The sequence below is a fragment of the Peromyscus eremicus genome, chromosome 2 (genome assembly GCF_949786415.1).
Source record: "Peromyscus eremicus chromosome 2, PerEre_H2_v1, whole genome shotgun sequence".
NCBI classification, from domain to species: domain Eukaryota; kingdom Metazoa; phylum Chordata; class Mammalia; order Rodentia; family Cricetidae; genus Peromyscus; species Peromyscus eremicus.
Window position 1 is genome coordinate 66,191,701 of NC_081417.1, and position 27,477 is coordinate 66,219,177.

The 27,477-nt window shown below is 47.1% G+C and overlaps 2 protein-coding genes across 3 annotated transcripts in view; one reads left to right on the forward strand and one right to left on the reverse strand.

Moving 5' to 3' along the window:
- Positions 1 to 121: 121 nt before the first annotated feature.
- On the reverse strand, positions 122 to 27,002 carry Tstd2 (thiosulfate sulfurtransferase like domain containing 2). Of its 2 annotated transcripts, none has more exons than XM_059254295.1 (10): positions 26,761 to 27,002; positions 24,183 to 24,394; positions 18,469 to 18,782; positions 16,025 to 16,145; positions 10,876 to 11,001; positions 10,028 to 10,133; positions 6,323 to 6,441; positions 5,697 to 5,855; positions 4,990 to 5,128; positions 122 to 2,312 (listed from the first exon to the last, which is right to left on the reverse strand). In XM_059254295.1, exons 2-10 carry the CDS (start codon positions 24,345 to 24,347, stop codon positions 2,080 to 2,082), a joined length of 1,482 nt encoding a protein of 493 aa, XP_059110278.1. In that variant the 5' UTR covers positions 24,348 to 24,394; positions 26,761 to 27,002; the 3' UTR covers positions 122 to 2,079. The 2 variants fall into 2 exon arrangements, with proteins under 2 accessions (XP_059110278.1, XP_059110277.1); XM_059254294.1 differs by having other exon boundaries at positions 26,648 to 26,762.
- Positions 26,779 to 27,477, forward strand: part of Ncbp1 (nuclear cap binding protein subunit 1) — a 41,577-nt gene continuing 40,878 nt past the window's right edge. Inside the window, exon 1 of the mRNA XM_059254291.1 lies at positions 26,779 to 27,156. Within this exon, the coding sequence (XP_059110274.1) occupies positions 27,123 to 27,156 (34 nt within the window). The 5' untranslated portion in view covers positions 26,779 to 27,122. The remainder of the gene's footprint in view (positions 27,157 to 27,477) is intronic.

Consider the following 27,477-nt stretch of genomic DNA (forward strand, 5'->3'; position numbering starts at 1 on the left):
TCTTGCTGCAGATGCATGACAGTGGCGGTACCAGCCCAGGAGTCCCTCGGTGGCCATGCTTTTGTATTTAGGTACATTTACAACATGGAACGCGTCAACACAGGGCACTCTTCCCAACTCGTTTGGAAGTGCTGTAAAACACTTTATTACAGGTTGATCACAGCAGCTCAGTCAGAAGAGCAGCTAATCATGACTTTTCCACCCCGCCTGAGACTTTAGCCTCAGATTAAAGCTGCCAAACTGACTCCAGAATCAGACTCCCTCCCCCCAAAGTGAAAGACAAGCTGCAGAATCTTCTAAGAGTCAGAAAGACACAGGATCCCTTCTGCCAGGTAAGAGAAGGGGGGAGAAAAAGGCAACGGTGAAATTTCAAGTTTTAAAATCTACCACCCCAGGCAACAGACATATTCCTGAGTGCTCTGTGTGAACACCTGGGATGTACTCACTGCAGACAGAAATCATTTTTTCTTTATTGAATGCCAACTTCATGATGGATGAAAACCTCTTCTGATACCTCAGTGGGCAAATGGCTTATGTGAGACCAAAACCACTGGGTGAATTTCCAGTCCACTGTGGCTGTGGTATTTAGCATGGCCCTGCTTACAGACACCAAGTGCCTGCCTGGTCACTTATGAGACACATCAAATCACACAGAGCTCTTGCCTACAGATGAAGCCTTTGAAGGACAGCAGTGCACAACGTCCAAACGGCACGGAATTAGGAAATTCTGCCCAAACGACACAAGTGATTACTCTGAAACCTAAGTTGGGCGTTCCTACTGGGTCCCTTTTTTAACACCATGGGAGTTAGTAAAAACGTTAAAACGTTGTTCTTGTGCCTTTTAATAGACCATAGTGCCAGTTAAACTAGTGTTTTTGTTGTTGCTTTGGGGATTATTTTCCTTAGGAATTCAGCCGATATTATAATAATGACAAGGCTCAACAGCTGTTGAGCACAGCCCAGGGGGCTTCTGACAAGGGAAAGTCCTGCACACTGAACTGCAACGCTGTGGACAGTACAGGGTAAAGAGGTGGCACCAGGGCCTCACCACTATGACAGTGTCTAGTGAGGCTGCACATGGGCCCAGGAGTGGCACCAAGCTGCAGGGACGGCCAGCCCCACTCAGCTTCTCCTTGAAACACAACTGCAGCTGCATTCTGCATCACTGGAAACTGCAATATACTATTAAAGCCATTGGTCTATGTGTGGCTGTGTGTGCTTCTTAAGACTCATGGGATAGGGCATGTGCCAAAGGTCAGAAGGCTGGAGAGCGGCTATACTGAATGACCTCATTAAGAAAGTGTCTTGTGTCCCAGGTGTCCTAAAGCCTGCTGTTCATCTGGATCCCTACAGGGAACACTTAGAAGCAAAGAGGGGATGCTGGGTAATGCAGGGCTGTTAGGTGGACATCTTTCAAAGAAACCAAATCAGTAAAAATGTAGGCCACTTTGCGGCCACCTCTCTCAGATGAGCTGTGGGTCTGGCCTGGGGACTGGCATTTTCTGTGAAAGGACAGAGTGTAAATACTTTAGACTCTGAAGGCTACATGGTCTCTGGCCAGCTACTCAGTAGTGCCATGATCACATGTAAAGGAATGGCCGGATTCAGTAAAGTCTTCAAAGCAGAAAGTGGTCAATACCACAGATTTCAGATCTCTTCGGGCAGTTGGGGAGGAGACTGAGGCAGGGGAAGGTGGCAGCTGACCTGGTTTAAGAGTCCATACCCGGGGTAAAACGGTTTGCAGGCCAGAGCAACGCCTACTACCCAGCCGCACAGCAGAGGAGACATGGCGCAGCCGCCAAGCTCAGGGCTCCTCCCCTCAACATCCTCGGGACCCCCCAATGTTCACTTCCTCTTCCAGGCTCTAGCATCTTCTGAATCAAAACGGGGGATCAGGTAGCCAACACTGGACTCCCTGTCCCTCTGCCTGTGGCCATCTGCTATGGTGGCAGTGACCAACATGGAAGTCCCCTGACAATCCACACATGGCCACTTAAGCCTGTATTGTGAAGCTTTTGGAATGCTGAAGATGCCACTCAGCCTCACAGCATTAGGCCCTGGCTCCAGGTTCACAGGGACTCATGCACGCTGCTCCTGTGGGATGCGTGGCCTCCGGGCTGTACACTCACACTCTTCTTTAAAAGTGTCCTGGGCGGGGCCTGAAGCCTGCCTGCCCCCTTTGTCTTGACACGTGACACAACAGGCTGTGAATCCTTGTCCTTGACAAGCAGAGCAGGTCAAAACGAGCTGGCGGCATTGGGGAGTAGAACAGAGTTTGTATTGGTCCCACGGGGCTCCACAGTATGAACATTCTAGGGAAGAAAAAGTGTTATTATTCTCTCCCTCTTCCCCGCCTCCTCCCCAACTCCCCCCCCCACCGCGTCTCTCTCTCACACACACACAAATACCCACAGAGAGATGTGAGAGAGAGAGAGAGAGAGAGAGAGAGAGAGAGAGAGAGAGAGAGAGAGAGAGAGAGAACTTATCCAATTCCTAAATACAATAAACACAACCCTGAGTTCACTAGAATCTAGTATACGCTTGTGGTCCAAGGGGATGTTTCCAAGTCAGGTGGGGTGGCACCACCTATAACCCCAATACTTGGAAGGCTGAGACAGGAAGATTACAAATTCAAGGCCGGCCTGGGCTACATGCACAGTAAGACCCTGTCTCTGAAATAAGAACAAATAGATCAAAAGAAAATAGTATTCCTATCTTCTAAGAAAGGGAAAGGCCTCTGTTTGGGGTCAGTGTCATGAGGCTTCTGGAAACTATCTTTTGACTCGCCTTCACCCATCCATTATTCTTTTTTTCATCCAGAAAACAGGTTCATCTCTTTGTCGTGAGCACTTCTGAAACCAGCTTATTACCCATCACTACATGGTCTCTCCCTGAGATAAGCTCCCTTTCCAGGGGGATTACATACCTGAACACAGATGACCCCACATCACATCCAACTTGTAAGTGCACAACTGTCCACCCCAGGCCACTACCAAAGGCCACTACCTGGACACTTGACCACCCAACTCCTGAACTGCTCATTATCTTCCTTTTCAGCCTGTATTTCCTGGCCATCTTGAGGCACCTTTGGAAATACCACAGTTCTCCTTGCTTGGCTGTGCTATCTTTGGCCTTTCTCACACTCACAGTCAAATGCAGACACTCAAGTCTTGCAGGTACTTCCTCTATAAAATCCCTAATCTGTTTTCTTTTTTTTTTTCTTTTTTTTTTTTTTGGTTCTTCAAGACAGGGTTTCTCTGTGTAATAGCCCTAGCTGTCCTGGAACTCACTTTGTAGCCCAAGCTGGCCTCGAACTTACTGAGATCCACCTGCTTCTGCCTCCCAAGTGCTGGGATTAAAGGCATGCGCCACCACTGCCCGGCTCCTAATTTGTTTTCTACTTGTAATTTGAGGTTTTAAATAAGACAAATATCAGGCCATCATAATGAGTGAAAAGATCAGTAAGGTAGGCCGGCAAGATGGCTCCTCAGTGCTTTGATAAAGGCCTACCAAGAATGACGACCTGAGTTCGATCCCCAGGATCGACATGGTGGGAGGGAGCCGACTCCTGTAGTTTTCCTCCGACCTCCACATGTGCGTGGTGGAATGTACCCGAGCACATATGTAGATACATAAATATAATTTTCACGAAGACCAGAAAGGAATTTGAGTAGACTAACTTAAATCTTACTATCTAATGGGTCTGTATTCACAAGTGTTCTAGAAACTATGACTTTGCATTCAGATCCGACTGAACTGTAGTATCCATGGCAACTGACCTTCTGGAGGACTGCCCCGCCTTTCCTAACTGTCTGGGCCCAGCACTGCAGGCAAACTAATGACCTGCTGCAGCGGCCACCCTCAGGGCCCTGCTCCTGCTCGTCCCTTCCCACCTCCCCCATGTGCACTCTGGGACACGGGGCGCTCTGGCTGTGCCATCTGTCACCCGTCGTTGACTGCCAGGGCTGATTGGGCTGATCTGGCCGTGTAAGCAGGTGTCCCTTTCCTCCCTCCTGGCCCCATGTGTGCCCTCCTCAAGCTGCAGCTCGGCTGCTGAGGAGGAGGACTTCCCCCGAGAAGAGCAGCAGTCCTGGGTCAAGGGTGTGCAGGCAGCTGCCGTGCTTCCTGGTAGGAGTGCAGACGAGCCCTCCAGTGTGCACTCGTGTTCACACGAGCCCTCCAGTGTGCACTCGTGTTCACACAAGCCCTCCAGTGTGCACTCGTGTTCACACAAGCCCTCCAGTGTGCACTCGTGTTCACACAAGCCCTCCAATGTGCACTTGTGTTCACACAAGCCCTCCAATGTGCACTCGTGTTCACACAAGCCCTCCAATGTGCACTCGTGTTCACACAAGCCCTCCAATGTGCACTCATGTTCACAGACCACCTGATTCCACTCTGCTGCTGTGGATTATCTGGTAGCCTGGCAATGACTATGGACCCTGTCTACAAAGAATCATTTTTAATGAATAAAATCAAATGCACACACAGCATGACAAAGGAAACCAACTGTATAGAAATACAAAACAGCAAAATATCTTTCAAACTGTGCGACACAGCAAGAGCTATGTTATTTGTAACATTACACACAGGAGCTAGTGGAGGCCTAATTATGTCCACTGTGACAGTGTGAGGAGTGTGGTGCCATGCTGAGTCACCTACAGCACCAGCAGTGCATGTGGCAGCACTGGAATCCCACTGGAGGCAGAGGCCCAGGACCTCTGCCACAACTTGTCCACTGTCTGCACTTTAAAGCACTTGCCTACCCAGTATAACCCAGTATATGGCAGGGCCAGGACCATCGATGCCTGTTTCATTCCTGCATCTCCAGCTGCTGGGAAACAAAACAGGGGCCCAGTGACCTTCACTTCCCCATGTCATGTTCGGGTGGCAGTCCTGGAATGCCTTTCCTGGGCAGTGGGTCCAGAATGGTGAATGATTCTGACCTGACAGAATGTGGGCTCTGGACCTGGACCTGGGCTGACCTACCTGATACCACAGAACTGTTGTAGGCCAGGGCAAACCGCTCATCAAAGACAAACAGCTTCCCTTTGTAAAAACCATCAGGAAACTCTTCCAGGTACTTGTGGATGCCACCCTTGAGCTGAAACACTTCCTTACACACTCCCTGGATAGAGAAAAACATTACGATGGTGAAAGAAACAGACTTTAGAAGCAGCTCCATGGTGTTGAATGCCCAAGCACAGCATCCACCACCTGTGCCCACCAGCCAGGGGCTCCCAGTGGCCCCCTGAGGGTGTGGAAAATGCTGACCAAGGGGTCAAAGAACCACCTGGCTAGACCTCGCCTCCTGGGGGATGGGTGATGACAGTAGTCAGGCCCTTCACCTTCTAAGACCCTGGGAAGCCTAACTATTTTTGCTAGCCCCTAAATATAGGAAGGCATCTGTTGGGACATGTAATGTTCCTGAATGTGCTCTTCTCGGGATCAGGCACAGGATTAGGAAAGGGGAGCCACTCAGCTAAGCTTGCTCCTTTGTACTTGACAAGTCTTCACGACTGCTAAGTGCTGCAGACTTACGCAGCTCAGGGTCTTACTTACAGACCCCATGCTGGAGCTGCGCCAGGTAAAGAAAACCCTTCAGCCTGCTCGGGTGAGCAGGGGGGAGGGGGTGGGGGGAGGAGGTGGGGGTGGAGCTGTCTGCACCCCTGTGTGCTGGGCCTGCAGTGGCTCACCTTGGCTCTGAGGTACGCAGAACCCCGCTCACAGCGGATGCCCCCAGTGCAGTACATCAGCACCCTCTTCTGCCTGAAAATGTCAAGGTTTTTGTCAACGTAGCTAGGGAAGTAACTGAATTTCCTGATGTCTGGTGCTAAGCAGCCCTGGAATCGTCCCTACAACACAGGGACAGAAGGAAATGATTAGAAAATGTACCTGCTGGGAACCCGGTTCTTTCCGTGTTAACAACCCCACCTGGGTAACAAGCATCTGCTACCCAAGGTTTGCATCCCATACTCTCACCCTTTAACTTCAAGATCTGGAACTAGACACGGGGCGAGGGTTGTGGGTTCCCTTCTTACAGATCCCCCAGGGGAATGGTCAAGGTTACAGTGGCAGCTTTCACAAGGTCACTGGCACATGCCAAGAGGAGGTTCACGGGAAACAAAATCATTTTATGTGCCAAGATGTCTTTAACTGGTATTTCCTTAGACTTTCTCAACAGACTTGGAGTTCAGGACTTAGGTTTTCCCTGATGCTGCCAGTACAGGAAGGAGACGGATGTGGCTAAAGGTTCTACATGAGACATGTGCTGTGCTGGCACACACACCCTTTCACGGCACTCAGTTCTGGCCTTACTTACTATTTTGCTTTCATAGAAGTTTCTGCAGTCCAGTAGGATAGTGTCACCTCGGTCCTGATTGGCCTGCGATAAAAGCTTTTCTATTTCTTTATGAAATTCACCAGGGGATAAATGGATTCCTAAAACCAAGCCAAACAATTACATTAAAACAACAGGAAAATCTAATCACAACTGTCCCAACCTGACTAAGTGTGGACTTTGCTTCTTTCCACCTAAACCTCTTTTCACTAATTACAATTCAAAGAATGACAGTATCTGATGATCAGGATAAAACATCTCAGCATCCCAGGCATCTCCATCTCCTTGCTCTAACCTGAGACTACAGAGCTCCGACAGTTGAGAAATAAGGGATTATTCTTTTTTTTTTTTTTTAAAGATTTATTTATTTATTATGTATGCGGAAGAGGGCGCCAGATCTCATTACAGATGGTTGTCAGCCACCATGTGGGTGCTGGGAATTGAACTTAGGACCTCTGGAAGAACACTTGGTGCTCTTAACCTCTGAGCCATCTCTCCAGCCCCCAAGGGATTATTCTTAAACCAGATGCATGGGGCTTTATGTGGAGTGCCAGTGCACTGTGTGCTGTGTGGTCACTAGTGAGTGAGGAAATGGAGAGGGTCCTGCTGTCAATGTCCACAAAGGAGCTTCAACATGCTCAGGATTCACTACAGCCTTCAAATTGTCAAGTAACAAAGTTGACCCCAAATTCAAGGCTAAGACCTTGGCTTAGGGCAGGTAGTTGAGAGCACGGTGTTATGGGAAAGTTAGAGCATGTGTGTGTTTGATACGAGGGTAAGAAGAACATATCTAAATGTGTGCATGCATAAGAGAAGGGTGTGTGTGACAACACACGTGAAAAAGACTGCGAGAGAGAAAGAGAAGCTCTACACCAGGAGAGAAGAAATGGAGGAGTCTCAAAGCACAAGAGGGCTGGGAGAAGAGACTCCAGTCTGTGGAGCCTTCGCCTTAGACTCTCAGAACAGAAGTATCCCCAGACATCTTACTCCCTGTGAAGAACTTAGAGTGAACCTTGCATTGTGGGATAATTACACTTGGGGGGGGGGCCCTCTATGACACGGTTATCCATCACTCATGACAGAACTCTATGGCACCACAGGAGCCTCGCTGTGTTCCGCATGAACCCCAATAACCATCACTAGTTCTCCAAACCTGGAGAGCAAAGGGCCCCTGAGCACAGTCTAGGTTCCCAGCTCTCTAACCAGGCCTGTGCTATTCAGGCCGTGTCACATCATCACATGGGTCCCAAAATGGTGATGTCAAAAGTGAGCTTCAAGACTGTGAGGAGGAGCATGGGAATTCTCTTTGCCTTCTCCCTGCAGCAGGGGACTTCAGGGAGCCCAATGTGTTCCCTGCTGCAGCTGTTACTGCTGCTGCTCTTCTGGCAGAGAGGGCCCAAATAGACAAGAGGTCCCTTTAAATCACCTCCTTCAGCTGAAGGCAGCCCAGGCCAGCCTCCCCTCAGCTCCCAAGCAGTGTCCTGCCACACCAAGGAGAGATGCTGTCATACTACCTCCTGCTAAGATGGGGACACCAAGCAGACACATGCCTACCTGGGTCCTATCTCTTCACGCATGAGTCTATTTCCAAGATGCCTGTGTCTTACCCCCTCCCCCCTTTACCCTTGGCCTTCTCTTTGATATTTACCCATGAAAACTTACTATCTTCGAGGGGGTGGCCCTCTGTTCTTTGAGGGAAGGCAATGCTATCCTGGAAGGAGCCACACAAGTGGAGGCAGAGAAGGGACTGAACCTGAACTTATCAAGGCTCGGGCCCAGAGCTGTCTAGCACAGATGCTGCTGGTCACCTGTGGATGACAACTCCCTGATTGCACTGAGGAAGGTGACAGTAAGTGTGACATGCTGCATTTCAAGGACTTTATATGAAAAAAGTAAATCTCACTAATAGTTTTAAGCCGGGCGTTGGTGGCGCACGCCTTTAATCCCAGCACTCAGGAGGCAGAGCCAGGTGGATCTCTGTGAGTTTGAGGCCAGCCTGGGCTACCAAGTGAGTTCCAGGAAAGGCGCAAAGCTACACAGAGGAACCCTGTCTCGAAAAAACCAAAAAAAAAAAAAAAAAACCCTAATAGTTTTATATTCAATACATACTGATATGTTTTGGACATGTTAACCATGTTATGCAAGCTCATTTCACCTATTTCTATTTACACTAGAAACTGAAAAACAATGTTACGTGGCTCCCGTATTTCTACTCGACAGCATAACTCTCAATCTAAAGAGCAATCTAGGGGAGATAGGTGAACAGAGAACCACCCTATTGGGATGTAATTGGGACTATTCCAAGACTGGGAACTCTAGACAAATGGTGGGGTGCCTTCAAAACTAATCTGCAGGGCAAGCAAAATGGCTCAGTAGGTAAAGGAACTGCCTTCAAGTCTCACGATCTGAGATTTCTCCCCAGAACCCCATGATGGAAGGACAGAACCGAGCCTCACGAGTTATCCTCTGACTTCCACATCCTCGCAAGCCCATACACACAAATATATACAACTAAGTGTGTCTCCAGGAGATACAGTCAACTGAAGACTACCCCACGGGATGCAGTTAACACTATCCAGACTCAGAACCTCCACAAGCCAAAGGACTAAGATCCTTGAAAACCAATCTGCACAGCTGAATGTACAAGCTTAAAGACATTTTTTTCCTCGCTGAAGAGAGCTTACTTAAATCTGTTTTATTTGTGTGGAGGTCAGAGGACAAGCTCAGGCTGAGTGTTTACCTTCCACCTTGTCTGCAAGGGACTGCTGTGTGTCAGCTGCCTGTGACTCTCTGAGAGTCTCCTGTTCCTGCTCCCCATCTCACAGCAGGAGCTCTGGGGTTACAGGTGTGCACACTGGGACACACTTGAGTGACCAGTGCTTTACCCAGTGAGCCGTCTTAGCTCCTCGTATTTAATCCTAATAGAAACTTCAGAAATCATGACACAACCGGGAATTCACTGAGAAGATATTTATGAAGTAATTACTGCTAAAATGCTTTAGACATGGTTAATAGTAAAACCTAACTGTTAACCTTTCTTTTAGAGGTATCTACCGAAATATTTATGAGTGAATTAACATGACACAGAGGCTCTCTTGAAAGTGATCTAGGATGAGAGAAAGGAATAGGGTGAGAGGACAGTTTGCCATGAATGAGTAGCTGCTGAGGCTGCATGGTAAGCATATGGAAGTTCATTCTATTATTTTCCCTAGTTAATGTTTGGAAACTTTCATGGTAAAAAGTAAAACAAAACCAAAAATCCCCACCAAACAAATGTCTTTCAGTCATCTATAGTAAGCACAGGGAAGCAGGGATTGAATGTTCTAGAACACTGCTGTGGTTGTGAAAGCTATTTGCTTACCGTGACAAAAGCCCACATGCTCTTTCTGCTGATGAACTATTTGCAAGTAATAACCACACCACTTTCAAATTGCTCTTTCTGGAAAGAGGAAACAACTTCTTGCCAAACCATCACTGAGAAAAATGTGCTATGGGTCTAAAGGTGAGCCTTTAGTTACGAAAGCACCACAGAAGCCAGTTCAAATCCTGGATAGACAGTTAGCTGCCCTATGGCTATTTTAGAGAGAAGATCCACTAGTTTCTGCTGATCAATGTCTAACTTTCTTACTTGCCTATTATGTTTTATCTCTATGACAAAAAGCACAATTCTTTACAACATGAGCATACCAGGGTTCTTGTAGGAGACATGGCTGGGGCTGATCCCCATAGGCACGATCTCTTCAAACACACCGACTCGCAATTCCGGGAAGCAGTGAGCGCCTCCTTTGCTGCTCTAGCCAAGGAGAAACAAGACAGAGTTTACTGTCCCACTGCCAGCTAAAGACAAGTGCCAAATATAAAAATTATGGTCTATTTTATAGTGTGATAGCTGAAATTTTAAACCTCAAATTAGGGGTAAAAAAGAAGTGTCAATGGAGATAAAGCTATGATCCAGAATGTTCCAGATAATTCAACATGTTAATAATGTTCACTGCGCCACTTCCACATGCAGGAACATTATGTTGTAGGGCTCTGAACACGTAAGTCAGCACCACTGAGCCACTGACGTGATCGCACGCCAGCTCTGGTTGGGGCGCAATGGCAGCTTGGGAATTATTGGGGTGTCCCGCCAGCTCACCACTCACTGTGCTGAAGCCTGAAGGACTGAGACACAGCAACTCCGCTGACAGAGCCACAGCTTTTGTCTCAGGTGGTGTCAGCTTTAACTTCAGGTTACTGAAACCATAGTCCACCACAGAGATCTGCCAAACAGTCTCTCCAGTCAAAACACCCAGGTTTCAGATCCCAGCTTGTCTAACTGCAGCATCCTTACAGGAAGGGAGACTGGGACCAGGAAGGGTACTGACTGATTCAGCGAGGGGCCATGGTCACTTAGTGGAAGCAGTGACAAGCACGCCTGTTTCATCGCACTGGCTTGGAACTCAAGCGGAGGGCTTGTCTGGCTCTGTGCGCACTCTTCAATGACCCACACCAGCAGACTGCTCGAGCTTTAGTTCATTTCCTACTTCTCTTACCTTAAAATCATCCTCACACAGGTAATCCTTAAACAATGGGCAAGAAAGCATGGCTTCCACGTAGAGTCCGGTGGCCACTTTACTTCCTCCAACGGTTCCGTTGATTCCTTCAGTAGCGATCCGGATCTGAGACACAGGATGGTGAGGAGAGTGCTGTCTTAGCTTGGCTGTCTTCCCAGGACAGACTAAAGGTCCCTTCCATGTCAAGGAGCATAACAGGAAGAGCAGAGGCTCTTACAAGACAGCATGTGTGTCCCTCTGAAGTAGTGGGATCCACTGGTCAGCTGAGGAATTCAGTCCATACGTGCCAAACAAGAACACGGGACCGAGACCTCTGGAAAGCCTGTTTGCTCCAGAGCCCCAACTGCCCAGTAACAAAGGGGGTTCTGAGATGAGTCTAAACCCAGGCTGTAGACAGAGCTTCCAGAGGCTAGGGAAGAAGATGAGCTCCGCCACTTCCTCACAGGTGGCCCAAGAAGCTTCAACTTTGATGTCTCCATGCTACTTTCATAGGTACGACAATGCCAAAAGTGAATTTAAAAAAAAGCCCATTGAAGAGACTTTACCCCAGTTCTAAAGAGGGAACTTACCGGATAGTGGGATGCACATGTCACCTCTGCATGGAGGCTGAAGGAAAGCCACCATCCCAAACCGATAGGCTGTAATTCTAGTTATGTTTTGCTCACCCACGTCCCCTATGTCTGTATCAATGCCTGCCACATGGTGGGCTCAGTACCCACTGAGTAAATACATGTGTGCCCACGTCTAGGCTTCTCTGGCTTCTCTAATCTGAAACTGTCTTTGAAACACTTCACTGGGAATGGAACACGAAAGCCTGTCTAGGGCATGCCGGAGGCCTGCACAGCTGGTTGTCCTAAGAGCAAGATTCTGTGGGTGTTTAAGATGGAGCAACTTTATAAGGAGCCACCTCAGAGCAAGGTGCTAGAAAATGCCAGCTGGGACGTCATGGAGAGAAGGGATTCAATTCAAGGCCCAGAACTGTTACCACTATTCACACATACATGCAGCCAAATTTGAAAGTTATATGTGGCTGCTCATTTTCAGGGTCCAGAGAAGACAACTGAGTTGTTGTCTCACTTGATCCAACTCTTAGGTCATGTGACAAGCCAATGCCAGCTGACTGGTAACTACTCAGAGAAGTATCCTGATTCCCACAGACTTCCTGAGAATGAGAGCTGCAGCTGGGTGTGCTAGAACATACCTTTTCCCAGTGCTCAGGAGGCAGAGGCAGGAGGATCTCTGAGTTTGAAGTCAGCCTGGTCTACAGAGCAAGTTCCGGAACAGCCCAGGCTACACAGAGAAACCCTGTCTTGAAAACAAAGAGGGCTGCAATCCAGGGAGCATGCTCTGTGTGTGAGCCAGGAAAGCAGAGTGCACGAGCCATCTCTGTCCCACAGGCACCATACCTATCCCCAACCAACAGGAGACAACAAAGCAAGACAGCCTTGAGCAGCAAGGTCAGGAAATCCATCTGAGAACAGTCTGACAGAGGTGAGGATGAATGCACATTTCTATGTGGCTGTTTCTGGGTAGGCGGGCCAGTTCTTCCTATTTCATTTCCATCTCAGAAACCAAATGCATGCCATGCACATCCACTGCCTAGGACAGTCACCTCTAAACTCCCTCAGGAGACTTGCAATATCCATCAGAGATGCTCTCTGGTGAAAGGCCTTGTCAGTAAGAAACTGAGACAAGCAACAGTTAGCACTGTGGAGCACCTGAGACAGAGCTCCACATTCTAATCTCTAGTCCACAGACAAGGAAATGGCAGCCACGGCTGCAGAGAAATCAAAGAATTGGTGAGTAGTGGATCCGTGACTCAACTGTCGTAGGATTCAAATCTTACCATTTGTCCTTTCCAGTCTGAATGTATCCCCTCAAATTTTATTAATTAATCCATTCACTTTATGTGTATGTGTGTGTGCCTGCATGTATGTATTCGTACAAGTGTGTTCAGGAGGCTGTGAAAGTCAGAAAAGGGCACTGGCCTCCCCGAAACTCCAGTTACATTGACTGCTGTGAGCTGCTCTGTGGGTGCTGAGAATTGAACCCAGGTCCTCTGCAAGAGCAGTAAGCATTCTTAACTGTTAAGCCATTTCCACAGCTCATTCTCAGATTTCTTGAGGTCATATGATGAAAACACTCAGATTCCCCTTTCCTTACCTAAGAACCAATATTGTCAAACACACAGCACTAAAGTATCTCATTAAACTGGCCAAGTCTCTTAAGTCTAGAAATTTGGATCTGTGATCCAGGAAACTGCTGCCACCTGGTGGACGGGATTGCTCACTGCTAGGGTGCCACAGGCTGGGCCCAAAAGAAAAGGCCTCCTAGATGGACACCTTTTTTTTTCTCTGTATGTAGCCTAGCCTACACTTGAAATTGCAGCAATCCTCATGCCTCGGCCTCTTGAGTGATGAGATTACAAAAATGTACCACCACACCTAGCTTTAAACCAAAATAAGACTGATTTCATAATTCTGTACATTTTGTATGAACCGTCATCTTCCTTGTTGAGAAAGTTCACTGACTAGAGATGGTGATATATATTCAGAATACCAGTTTTCAAAACTATGTGCTAGGAATTAGGATATATTGTTGAAAAGTAAAGCCCCCTACCCCCGCCAGCTCACAGGTCAAGATGCAGAGTCAGAAACAGACGAGCGCTAGGAAGCTGTGAAAGGGTCACGGGGATTCCCCTGGAGGGTACACTGAGGAAAATGAGTTCAGGTGGGAAGGGCAGAAAGGGTTTCAGAGAAAGCTTCATTAAAACGGACAACCGAAGCTTCAGCAAAGTAGACTAGGGAAACAGGGTGGGTGTGGGAGTGCTCCTTGAAGAGAATCTGTCTAGAAAAAAGGCAAACAAAACAAATCTTGCTAGGTCCCAAGAAACCGAAGGGCACAGCTGGAGTGTGAAGAGTGGCCAGAGCAGGGGCCCAGCCCTGCCGCAGTGGAGGCGGTTAGGGTTAGGGTTAGGGTTAGGGAGGTGGCCTGGCCCACCCACTGCTGCTGGAGCTGCTCTAACAAGATCATTCTGGCTGCCGCGTGGAGAGCAGGCTAAATGGTGGGTGACAACCAGGAACTGGAGGCTAGTCTGGAAGTTACCGCTTGGTCTAGGGTGGCTGAAGCGGAAAAAAGAAGTAGATGGAGTCGAGGGATATTGCAGTGTGGGGATATATTGTGTACACTAATAAAGCGTGCCTGAGGATCAGAGGACAGAGCCAGTGACTAGATTAGACATGGATGCCAGACAGTGGTGGCACACACCCTTAGTCCTATCACTTGAGAGACAGAGATCCGTCTGGATCTCTGTGAGTTCAAGGCCACACTGGAAACAGAGCCAGGCAGCGGTGACACACCTTTAATCCTAGTACTGGGAAGCACACACGCCTTTAATCCCAGGATATGACGGCAGGGCTGAGAAAGGTATATAAGGCGTGAGGAAACAGGAACTAAGGCAGTTCAGCTGAGACCCTTTCAGGTGAAGACTCAGATCATCTCAGTTAGAGGATTCATGGAGTTGGTAAGGTAACAGGTGGTTGCTGTGGCTTGTTCTGCTTCTCTGATCTTTCAGCCTTTACCCTAGTCTCTGGTACTGGGGTTTTTTTTTAAAGACCATCTACAATGTGAACAACACTGCAGGGCAGGGTGTGGTGATGAACTGAATGGGGTGAGTGAACCAGTACTTGTCAAACAACATGGGCGTGAAAAATGTCACTGACCTATCAGTTTATTAGTAACTGGGGCATGGAAGGACCTCAGAAGGTTTCTACTGCACTTCCTTTAGATTTAAAATTTGAAAATTATTTAATAGACATATACATGGAGAATAAACCACAAACGGCATTTTACAAAAATAAATGTTGTCCTCTCAGGCAGAGATGAATGTTACCGTCTGGGAATATTGCTGTGGGATGGTCTGTATGTCAAATGTGTTGCTGATTGGTCAATAAATAAATCACTGATTGGCCAGTGGCCAGGCAGGAAGTATAGGCGGGACTAACAGAGAGGAGAATTGAGAGAACAGGAAGCTGGGTGAGAGAGACACTGCCAGCCGCCACCATGACAAGCCGCCACCATGACAAGCCGCATGTGAAGATGCCGGTAAGCCACGAGCAATGTGGCAAGGTACAGATTTATGGAAATGGATTAATTAAGCTGTAAGAACAGTTAGCAAGAAGCCTGCCAAGGCCATACAGTTTGTAACTAATATAAGTCTCTGTGTTCACTTGGTTGGGTCTGAGGGGCTGTGGGACTGGCAGGTGAGAGAGATTTGTCCTGACTGTGGGCCAGGCAGGAAAACTCTAGCTACAGAATATGCTTCCTCTCATCTTTACACACACACTCGTGGATATGCTACGAACATGCAGTCTTTCCTTCATTCCCGGTCTCTGATCCTTACAGAGTGTCTGCTATACACCTGCTCCAGCACTGAGAACACAACAGTGGAGAGAAAGCTCCTGGCCCCATGCGGCCTGTATGCTGAGGAGACAGGTTCTACTTTCAGACCGTAATAGTCTTTGAGCAACAGCAAAGGCAGAGAGGAGTGAGGACACTTCACACGGTACTTCTGAGGAAGCAGCACTGGAGCAGAGTAGTGCTCTGAGAAGGCATGAGGCATGCCAGGGAGGGGAAGGCCCCGTAGAAGGGAAGGACGTACAATGTCAGTACCTGAGGTGGTAAAAGACCTGATTCTCAGAAAACAAAGGCGCTATTAGAATCAAACCGACATGCAGAGGCTTCTGGGTTCTGAACATTTCCCTGTCTCAGCCATCAGCAAACGTCAGCATACAGATGTATCGGAACACAGCCACACCACTCCTTTAGGTACCACCCAGGAATGTTCACCCTCCAGGAGCAATGAGCAGGTTTGTTCCATTTTTTAACAAAGCCTGAGATATTTACTATTTGACCCTTTAGGTATAAGTGACTGACTCCTGGTCTAGAAAATAACACATCAGCAGCTGTTTACTACTTCATTAGAATGCCAGGCAGAATTTCCCTTGTTCTGAGAACCTGGAGTGAAGACTTCCACAAAGAGCACAGCCCCTGCAGTCCAGGGGTAAGGGGACAGGATGAGGCTGTGCAGGGCATGCGGGCAGCAGCGCACGTGGGCAGCAGGGCTTACCTTGCCTGTGAGGTGCAGGAGCTGGCACAGAGCTGTCTGCCAGGCACAGATCCTGTGGGGGTCCTCCAAGTCACAGTAGCAGTAATACAGGAGTACCTCCCCGTCCTCGTCACCCTGGCCACTACAAAAGGAAAGTCAGAGGCAAGAGCATCTGAGTCCCAAGGAGGCCACAGTTCCCAATAAATCCAGGCAGAAATGGGAGAACACAAAGTTGGAGCAACTCGTGTCTGTGTTCTTGCTATTCGAACAAAGGAGCACTTCTCTTCCATACTTTCTCTACATAGGACAGCATCTGCGCCGGACTTCTTACATTACAAAAAGCAAATCTGCTTTACTGTCATCATTCACCACTCACACCCAAGAGTCAGATATTATTAACCCCTTTACAGGCAAGCTGGAAATGAGCCCACTGTGGCTTAGCCTCAATCAGAAGGCAGCATCTAGTTTGACTGGCTCACCATGAAAAAGGTTTACTTCCTTTTTTTCATATAATCCACTTACCTATGAGACATGGTATTTTTTATTTTTTTGAGGGGATTCAAGACAGGGTTTCTCTGTGTAGCAGCCCTATATGTCCTGGAACTTGCTTTGTAGACCCAGGTTGGCTGGTCTCAAACTCACAGAGATCCACCTGCCTCTGCCTTCCAAGTGCTGGGATTAAAGGCGTGCACACCACATCTGGCTGAGTCATGTTATTATTGGCCATACAAGACAAACCTTTCTATGTCAGCATGCTCACACAGTAGCACTAAATCACTAAGAAGACATCAGTACCTTAGGAGAAGAGAGTAATATATCACTAAGAAGACATCAGTACCTTAGGAGAAGAGAGTAATATAGTTTGAAACTAGACTTAAAAAATTCAAAGCAAAGGAAAAGTTTGGATTCTGAAAATCCAGTATGTGGATGGATTCTGAAAATTCAGTATGTGGAGTATGGTATTCTCCAATAATCTTTTAAAAACATTTTATGCATTTACTATTTTTATGTGTATGGTGTTTTGCCTACATGTATGTGTACCATGTGCATGCAGAAGCCAGAAGAGGGCATCAGATCCCCTTCACAACAGACAGTTGTGGGCCACCCACTGTGTGCTGGGAATCAAACCTGCACCCTCTGGAAAAGTAGCCAGTTCTCTTAACCACTGAGCCATCTTTCCAAGCCCTTCCCAATAATCTTGATGAATGATTTGTCTGTCCAGATGCATAGTTCTGAATTCATCAGTACCTGGACCAAACAAGTCTGTCTGATTTTTACCTACTCCATTTATTTAGACATTTTAAATCTAAGTATAACTTACAATAAAATTCAAGCATTATGTTCCCATTCAAACCCTCAGAAAGCACATCGGGTTTACCCTCCAGGCACTCTTGTGTGTGGCTTCTGGTCTCTCAGCATAAAGATCTGACAAACCATTCACGCACAGCCCTGTGCTATCCTCTGTCCATAGCTCGTACTGCACAATGTTCCTTTTTGGTTTTAGTTTTTTTGTTTTTCCGTGTAGCCCTGGCTGTCCTGGAACTCGCTCTGTAGGCCAGGTTGGCCTTGAACTCACAGAGCTCTGCCTGCCTTGGCCTCGGCCTCCCGAGTGCTGGGATTAAAGTGTGAGGCAGTACACCATGTTCTAACCAGACGGCATCCTTCCTTTCACGCTCCTGCTATTCTATTTACAGTTGTTTCCACTTCGTCTCTTTAAAGTATTTCTATTTCTTTAATCTCTGTGTGTGTATGATGTGTGTCTATGGTATGAATGTGTTCACGTGTGAATGTAGGCAGGCACATGGGTGCCACAATGTGTATGTGGAAGTCGGAGGACAATCTTGGGTATCGGTCCTCACCTTCCACCTTGTTTGAGACAGGTCTATTGTTCTTTACTGCTGTGTACCCAAGGCTTGCTGGCCTGTGAGCTTTTGGGGATTCTGTCCCTGCCTCCCACTTTGCTGTAGGAGTACTAGGATTGCCCATAAGCACTACCATGCCAGGCTTTACATGGATCCTGGGGATTCAAACTCAGGTCCTCATATTTACATGGTAAGCATTGCCCCCAGTGAACCATTTCTTGAGTCCCTATCATTTTAAAATATAACTAGTTTATTTTTATTTAGCAGACAAAATAATGAGTTGTTTCCAACATTTTGTTACTACCAATAAAAGTGCCACAAACATTCATGTTTAGGCTTTTGTGGGCCTATGTTTTTATTTCTGTTTGTTCTATACCCAGGAGTGGAGAATTTTAAAAGAACCTGCTGAACTCTTTTCTAGAGTGGTGGGTCCATCTCTACCCTCACCAGCAAGGACTGAGCATTCTGCTTGCTTCACCGTGTCCCCTGTATCTGCTATGGCTGCTCTTTCTCAGTTTGCCCATTTTTGTGGGTTAACTGTAGTTTACTGTTGTGGTTGGAAAGTAGTTTAAAAGCAAACCAAACACAGAATAAAAAATGTACCTGCTCAGCTCATCAGGGCTAATGCGGCTTACATCAGGGAGCCAAGCAGACACTTCCTGACTAGGAGAGAGACAGTCTTTAGGAGGGCTCTTTCTGTCTGCGGATGGAAGACTCTGTGAAGCACTCAGTGCTGCAGTTAGCTGCTTCAGAACAGAAGCAGTCTGCTGGCAAACTTCTTCAGCATGCAGTGTTGCCACATGTCTGTGGATGCTGGTCTGGTCTGCAAACAGCTGCTGACAGCATCTCCACCATTTTCCTTTAAATTCCAAAGAAGGTGCTGGAACTTGTTTGGTTTTGACCAAAAGGGCAAAGGCCTGAAATTCACATTTCAAACAACATCATTATTTAACAGCCTTAGGTTTCGGGTAACAAAAGTTTCACTCAATCTCTTATATTACTTTTGGGGGTAGGGGGTGGTTCTAGTTTGGCATCCTGCCAGTCTACAAAGAATTCTAAGAGCAAGAGCATGGGCTTGTATTGCTTTCAGCAACCCATACACTGACACTGGAGTGGTAAGGTATGGCTTCATACCCTGGTCTTCCACACCCAATGTTCTTCTGTCCATGTCAGGGACATGGGCAAACCTGGACACCTTACTGCTTCCACCTTCCAGAGAGTCCTTCTCCACAGTGTTCCCTGAGGTGCGATGTTACTCTGATTCCTCTAAGACAGTAGTCTCAACCTTCCTAATGCTGTGACCCTTTAACATAGTTCTTCATGCTGTGGTGACCCCAACCATAAAATTATTTCATTGCTACTTCATAACTGTAATTTTGCTAGTGTTATATGAATCATAATCTAAATATCTATATGCAGGACATCTGATATGCCACCCCCAAGCTGAGACTGCTGCTCTGTCAGACCCCTTTTAAACACTCCGAGTTCGCTGCAGAGGCCTCATCTAACATCAGTCTGCGGCACTCCTGCTAAATGCCATTTCTTTACTTTCTGGATATAACATTTCCTATTTTCATGTTTCCACTTAGTTGGAAATACTGGCCCTGCTATTTACCTTTGAAAACAAATGTGAGGAAGTTATTCAGTCCAAATTTCTACTTGGAAAATGTAAATCAAAGAATTACATATATGTTAACCACATAATAGAATTATGTCCTTGTCTAGTACAGAACAGAAACACAATGACTCCTAAATGTCTCCCCATCCTGCTTCGAGCCTCATCGTTTACTATTTCTTTTACAATCTTAGTTCAAATGAACCAGTCTACTCACTGTTCCTTAATGTTACTTGAACACCTCTGTCCTCCTAGCCTGGCTTATGCTCAGCCTGGTGTCTGGAGTACTCTTCTTTCCTAAGTCACCAAAATCTTATCTAACTGAAAAGATGTCCATTGTTTGAAGCAGATGCTTAAGGCAATTACAGCCCAAAGCAGATAAGTACCCCTCAGGAAACTGGCAAGACTGTTCTAAAGTAACAACCTCTTACTGTTCAGCCACCAGAATCCATTTTCCTTTCTTCCTGGGAAACTAGCCTTTGCAGTCAAGGCTGTACCACTGTTTCCCAATGGAAATGACGCATGACAACTCCACTTCTGGTCCATACAAACCTCCCATGTGTTCTCTCTCTCTCTCTCTCTCTCTCTCTCTCTCTCTCTCTCTCTCTCTCTCTCTCAGAAATGTGCTGAGGCCAGCAGAGGTAACACCAGGCTGGGTTCTTGCAACCCATGTGTTACTGAAGATGCCTCATCTCCCACCTCCCAAGTCCAAACTCCTAATGTGCTCTATCCACTACAGGTGTGAGGCCATTTGTTACTGGAACCTTGGCCACCACAATTAATACATTAGGAATTTCTACAAGACGAATGAGGAGGAACACAGAGCAAAGGTATCAATACCTATGTAACAAAAGCAAAGGGTAGTGTCCACCTTTAATCCTATCAGAGGCAAACCGATCTCTGTAAGTTCAAGGCCAGCCTGAGTTCTAGGCCAGCCAAGGCTACAAAGTGAGACTGCCTCCAAAAATAAATAAGAAACATTATCAGAACATTTCCAAGTCTTTCTTCCACATCCTACATCCAATCCATCAATTTGACTTCCAAATACACCCAAAATCTAACCATTTCTCCCTTGGCTACCACTCCACTGATCCAAGCCACCATCCCTGGATTATTATAAGAGCTTCTTAGCCTCCCTCTTTCCATACTTAGCACCATTTATTTTCCATTCAGTTGAAATACTTCTTTTAAAATCTAGATCAAGCCAGGCATGGTGACATGTGGATCTCTGAGTTCCAGGCCAGCCTGGTCCACAGAGCAAGTTCTAGGACAGTCAGGGTTACACAGAGAAACCCTATCTTGAAACAGCGACAAACCAACAAAAAACATGAACAAAAACCTAGACCAGGTATCACTCCACTGCTCTAAATTCTCCAGAGGCTCTCTTCCTATTCTCTAGGAAATCCCCAATAACCTGGTTCCTTCCACTGCTCCTACCCCATCCTGTTTCAGCCTCTTGGCTTTGGCTCGAACATAGCATGCAGGTTTCTGTACTATCTACAGCCTTTGCACTGGGTTCTCCTCCCTCCACTATCCATATGGTTTGTCATTCTTCACGTCTTCAGATCTCACCTATTGATGAACGAGGACTTTTTCTGACCATTGTAAGTCAGAGAACAAGCTGAAATCTCTTTAAACTTCTCTAACTTTTCCCTATAACACTTACATCATTTAATATATTAGATAGTTGTTTATAATTGTGTTACTCTAGTAATAGTTTGTGGCTATCTATTAAAGTTCCTATTACATAGTTATTACTAATTATTACCTATATATAAAGTCTTCTGTAAGATGCCTTGACTCTGCAATAGGCAAAATAAAACAGCAAAATATACTACCAGAAGGAGTATATATTCCTCTTTCTGGGACACTCCTGATTATTTAACAAAGATATCAAGAACTTCAAAAATATTCAAATCTTTTAACTCATTTTAGAGACTATTCTGAAGGATGTGAATGTCAGGTAAATATTAATAAGTAGCACACTGCAAGCAGCAGACAGTGTTCCTTTTCAAAAGGGAAATCATAACTTATGGAGTACTACTTACCATGGCAATTAAGTAGTTTTCCAGTTTAGTATAAAGCTTTTCCTGGAGAAATGTTCCTGACACCCTATGTGAAAGCCCTGGCCAGCACGGCTGAGGCAGTGTGGCCCTAGTCACACCTTAGGTACGCTGGGGAAGGGGAAGGAATGCAGCAGGGCCTCGCTGTCCTGGGCACTAACTGCAGCGCTGCTGAGACCTGACTTCTCTGTGTCTCCTTCCTTCCCAGAAACTGTGCAGGATGGCAGCTACAGCTGAGTATCACAGGGTCTTCATAAGAATGATTTATGGCCATTGTTACAAAGTTCAACACAAAACTCTCGTAGTTATCAACTGAAACCCACGGAGGGGCCCCCAATATCTGCAGTGTGGGCACAAGCACTGGCATGAGCGGACGCTCCTTTCATCACTAATCCATCTAAGACAGGTGTCTAGAAGGAAAATGGGTGGATCAAAAAGTGTCAAGTTTGAAACCATGCTCTTGTGTCAGTGCATGATCTCAACTACAAAGCAGATGAACGGCCTAAGTCTTATTGGTACTTAATTTTTTACTGTCAATATTTTAAATATTATCCCCCCCCCAAAAGCAAGATAAATGCTACTTTATTTTTATTTGAGTATTTTTTCTTAGTACTAAGGCTGAATTTTTTCCTGCTTTCTCTGATTTGTTAGTTTATATGTATTGTATGTTTTCCTTTTTCAAAAGTTTTAAACTTTATATGATAATTGGGGGAGGGGCACATGCCATGGTGCACGCTTGGAAGTCAGAGAGCAACTCTATAGAATAGTCAGTCCTCTCCATCCACCTCTACATGGGTTGTGGGGCTGTGTTAGAGATGAGGCGCACCACTGATGGACCTTCCTCAACTTGTGCAAGCCCGGACCTGGAGTATGCAGGGTGGGGCATCTGAAATGACAAGCTAGGGCCGTTTTAGTGTTTCTTATAGTTGATCCTTCAAGACAGGCAAGAGGAAAAGGAGACGGCATTGTTATTCCCTTCCCAACCACTGATGAATTACATGGGAAAAAGGAAAGTTTACAGTGAGGAAACACTTTACAGTGAGGAAACCTAGCAGACAGTTCCTGCCAACTACTAAAATGAACACAGTCAGGAACAGGAGCATCAGCACTGGGGAGCACCTGGGAGAATGTGGCAAAATGAACGGGCACTTCTTCCTGGATAGTCTTCCTAAGAAAGCCATCTCTGAATCTCATGGAAGGAATATGAGTCAAAACCAAACTGAGGGCCCATCTACAAAACAACCAGAACTTGAGAGAAAAATGAAGTGTTCTAGTTTAAAGATCAAGCACTCAGACCTCTAGGAAGGCAGGCACGAGTTCAGGGTCAGCCTTGGCTACACAGCCAAAAAAGAAGGACTAAGGTGTGGCAACCAAGCCAAGGGAGTAGGCACTGGAACCAGCTCAGTTTCTGTGTAACCAGGTGAGCTTTCTGCATTTGAGACAAGTGGTAAGTATGAACAGAACTTCTGGACAAGGCCAGTGTGTGCATCATTTATAAAATTCTGTAATTCGCTTTTCTGTAAGTTTGAAATTATTGCAAAATGATACTGATAAAGGACTCTGTAACCTCTGAATTTCATTTTCAAGGAAATCTGTCTGAAACTGACTGAAGGTGGCAGCTGGGAAATTGCTGTGGGATGTATGGCAAATGTGTTACTGATTAATCAATAAAACACTGATTGGCCGTTGGCTATGCAGGAAGTGTAGGCGGGGCAAGGAGGAGAATAAAGCTGGGAAGTGGAAGGCTGAGTCAGAGAGACACTGCCAGCCGCCACGATGACAAACAGCATGTGAAGATCCTGGTAAGCCACGAGCCATGTGGCAAGGGATAGATTTATGGAAATGGATTAATTTAAACTATAAGAACAGTTAGCAAGAAGCCTGCCACAGCCATACAGTTTGAAAGCAACATAAGTCTCTGTGTTTACTTGGTCGGGTCTGAGAGGCTGTGGGACTGGCAGGTGAAAGAGATTTGCCCTGACTGTGGGCCAGGCAGGAAAACTCTAGCAACAGGAAATTACAGAGATATTTATTCTTCACTGACATAGAGCCAGAAAGAGGCTCCTTAAGAGGACCACAGGCTGAAGGTGAGAAAGCCAGGTCTCAGCTCCTTAGCCAGCCATTTCCCTGTCGATGGGCCTCTGGAGCCCTGCTTTTAAGAAAACGGAGTTTCAGCCAATGGTCTCAGCAACATCAAAACACATGGTGCTGAAAGGGCATCAGTACCACCTCTTTCTAGCGCAGTCACGGTATTCTTAGTGGCCTTGCAGCATCCTGCGAGGCTCTGTCCTTTCTTCAAAGCACTGAGCTAGCGAGATGAGACCAAACTCTTTCCCCACCAGCAGCAGGGCTCAGTAACAGCCTCACTAGACGCCAGCTGCCCTACTACCTGTCAGTTCTCCTTACACTAGGGTGCTGAGTTCCTGGGATTCTTTCTACAACCGAGTGACAAAAGAAATCCATCCTTCCTGTCCAGGACCTAGTATCCTCAAATACTCCACCATAACATGTAGTTCCAAGACGACATGCTGCTAGACTAGACCACACTGTGAGGTGGAAGGCAAGCTCAGTAATCTGCTCCTGTATGTACTTCACTAACTTTATATACATGATCATGAAAACACTGACAGCAATTTTACCTTTTTCTTCGCAAATGAGTACTTCTTCTTTGTATTGCCATCTAACTCTGCTTTGAGACTGTTGCTGGGGTTAATAAGATTTGGTTCTTTTAAATCCAGGTCAGAAAACTTTAAAACGCAGGTCTCCAGGCCATCTTCTTCATCTGGTGAAGTGGAAGAAGGCATCTGGATTGATCAGTGGGGCAGATTGATTCCTTTCAGTCAGGTAGCTTCTGAGACAGAAGAGAGAAAATGCAATGCTCAACTCTTTGGGTACTGGTTGAAGCAAACATGAAGCTAATCAGTCATGCAAATTAGCAGTGGCCACATAACCCAAGCTATCCCACTCACTTGCTCACTCAATAGTATTTATGTGACAACTATGCTTGGCTGAGCACCCCCTGCACATTGGGAACAGAGCAGTAAATGCAACAGGAAATCAAGTCTGTCCTCTAGAGTTTACAATCTAGTGGAAAAGATAAGCCAATAAACTGATTTCTTTAAAGTTTTAAATTTAATATTTTAAAGAAAAATAAGCAGAGTAAGGAGGCAGGTGAAAGGGCTCTTTATAAAGGGGTAGGAAAAGCCTTTCTGAGGCCATAGCATTTTCAAAGAAACATGAATTAGGAAGCAAGCCAGGAAAAATGCTGGGTGAATAATAGCAGGAAAGCACTACGTACTTCCCAAATCAACCAATACCAGTGATACTATGGCTTTGTTTCTTTTGTTCTCAAATCTCAGAGCCAAATTTCAAAATTGCTACTGTGGCCAAATCTCACTGAAATGGATACACTATAACCAATGAACTGTTCTTTTTTTCCCTTTAGTTACATTCTATCTACTTTGTGTCTACTTGAGCCTAGACGCCTGCCATGGATGTGGAAGAGAGGGGACAACTTTCGGCAGTCAGTTTCCTCCTTCCACACTTACACAGGCTCCAGGGATCAAACTTATATCATCAGGCCCATGCAGCAGGTGCTTACCTGCTGAGCCATCTTGCCAGCCCCTATTTTTCAAATTAATTTTTCTGAGACTTGCTGCGTAGTACAGGCTGGCCTTGAACCCCTAGTAGTCTTGAATTTGAGATTCCCTTGTCTCTACTTCCAGAACATGGTGCCACCATACCAGACCCTAACCTTTGCCTTCCTTTTAAAGTCAGCCATCCATTTGAACCTCATTCACCATCACCCCAGTGCAAGGCTCCAGCATTTCTTGCCTGAATTACTGATGCTTAACTACCTACTTGGAGGACTTTTCCAAAGTCTCAGCCTACTCAGATAATCTGTCCCTGCCTCTCTGATCCCAACTTGTACCACTCCTCCTCTGCTATTATGTCAGTCTACAGTGCCTGTCATCATCCTGAAAGGGTCGTTTAGGACTTCAGCTCCAAAAGACCAAAGGCTTCCTTTGGTTCACCATGCAGCTTCACTGTCCTGAACACTGTCTTGTGTACAGAAGGCGACAAATGTTAATTAATCCAATATAGTACTTGTTGAATGAAATAAAGCAAGAATTGAAGACTCAGAGAAATAACTGTAGGCATCTGATGGTCAGTCATGTAGACTTCAGAGCAGAGACCATCAGGTAAAGGAAACAGAAAGTCTTGATTCCTAAAATGTGAACAAGCTGGACTTATCAGAAGAATGTAGTGGTTCACACACAGTGGTGGGGACAGAACCCAAGAAGCCATAGTTTGGAGTTTGCAATGGAAATTCCCGGAGAGTTGGCGGGCGTATGATCAAGATAGATTGTTTACGTGTATGGATAGATGAAAAGAACAAATAAAAGATATTCTTTAGAAAGAAAAAAGTAGGGCTGGAAAGATGGCTCAGTAGTTAAGAGCGCTTACTGCTCTTGCAAAGGACCCATGATTCTGGCCACCCACCCCGCACCCACATGGCAGCTCACTAGTGTCTGAAACTCCAGTTCCAGGGGATCTGATGCCCTCTTCTGGCCTCCATAAGCTCCTGCACACCCAGGCACAACCATAAAATATTCATATTTTTTAAGTCCGCGAAGAGTTTTAAACATAGTAGTAAATAAGTTTGATTAATGGACTTGCTCTCAAAGTACAGCGGGTAGTGTTTGTGGATAACAGGAAGTGAAGGATCTAATGACTCCTCCCTAAATTCATGAATTAAGCAAACCACAAAAACGGCCTTTTACGGAAACGGGTAAGACTGAAGGAAGAGTTTCGGCCAGACCATGGACAAGGCAGTTTGGTGCCCATCAAAGACATCAGGGCAGAGGGCGTCCACATACTGTACACGTGCAGAGGGACAGCAGAACAATTGAAACCAGATCGATCGATTGATTATCTGCGGCGTCCTCATCCGTCAGCTGGAAGAGGTGGGCGGTAAAACGACCATGAGCAGGTTCAGCCGGGCGGGCCTAACTTCCCTACGGCTGGGGAATGGTTTCCCCTCCCTCCCCGTCCAGGTCTCCCGAGGCAGCTACGGCCGGGCGGCGAGAGTGAGAACACATACCCGCCGGTCCTAGGCCTTTCCCGGGTCTCCCTTCACCAACTTGGCGCGGCTCCCCGCCCTCGAGCCCACGCCCCCCCGACGCGCGCGTGCGCAGAAAGTCCCTGGGACGTCACCTCGCTCCGGAAGTCTCTAAAGCGGTCGGCGCAGGGGCCGCCGGGAGAAACACCGCGGGGCCGGTGCAAAGCTGAGGCGGGATCGTCCGGGCCGGGATAATTTGGCTCGCCATCTGGAAGGCCTCAGGGTGGAAGGCGGGAGGAGGCGGCCGCGCGTGGACGTGCAGACGCCGGCCTTCCGCCTCGGAGCCCACCTGCGGCTTCTCCGCTTGTGCTTCCGGCAGGCGTCGTGGGCGAGTGCGCCTGCGCGCCGGCCTGTCCGCGCGCCTCGCCGCTGACCGCGCACCGGCCGGCCAGCAGCCCGACGGTTCTGGTATTGCAGGTCACTCGCAGCTCAGCTCGGCTGCGCACCCGCGAGCAGCATGTCGCGGAGGCGGCACAGCTACGAGAATGATGGTAAGTGCCCTCGGCCTGGCCGCCGCGCCGGGGTGGGAAGTGAGGCCGGGTTGCTTTGGTCCTCGGGTCTCCAGGGAACGTATAGGCAGCCCTTTCTTCCCGGGAGGGTTCTGGGGGCCCGGGAGAGGGAGGCGGCTGGCGCGGCGCGGGTGTGGCTAGTGGCTTCAGGAAAGCGACGGCCTTCCCGCTGCCCCAACTCCTTCAGTCATGGGGAAGGAAGGCCTGGTGAACCCCGTGGGCAAACCTGAGCTGGTGTCTGCCGACACTTAAGACTTGATCACTCACCGCTGAGCATGGAAATGCACGTGTGCCTGATGCCTT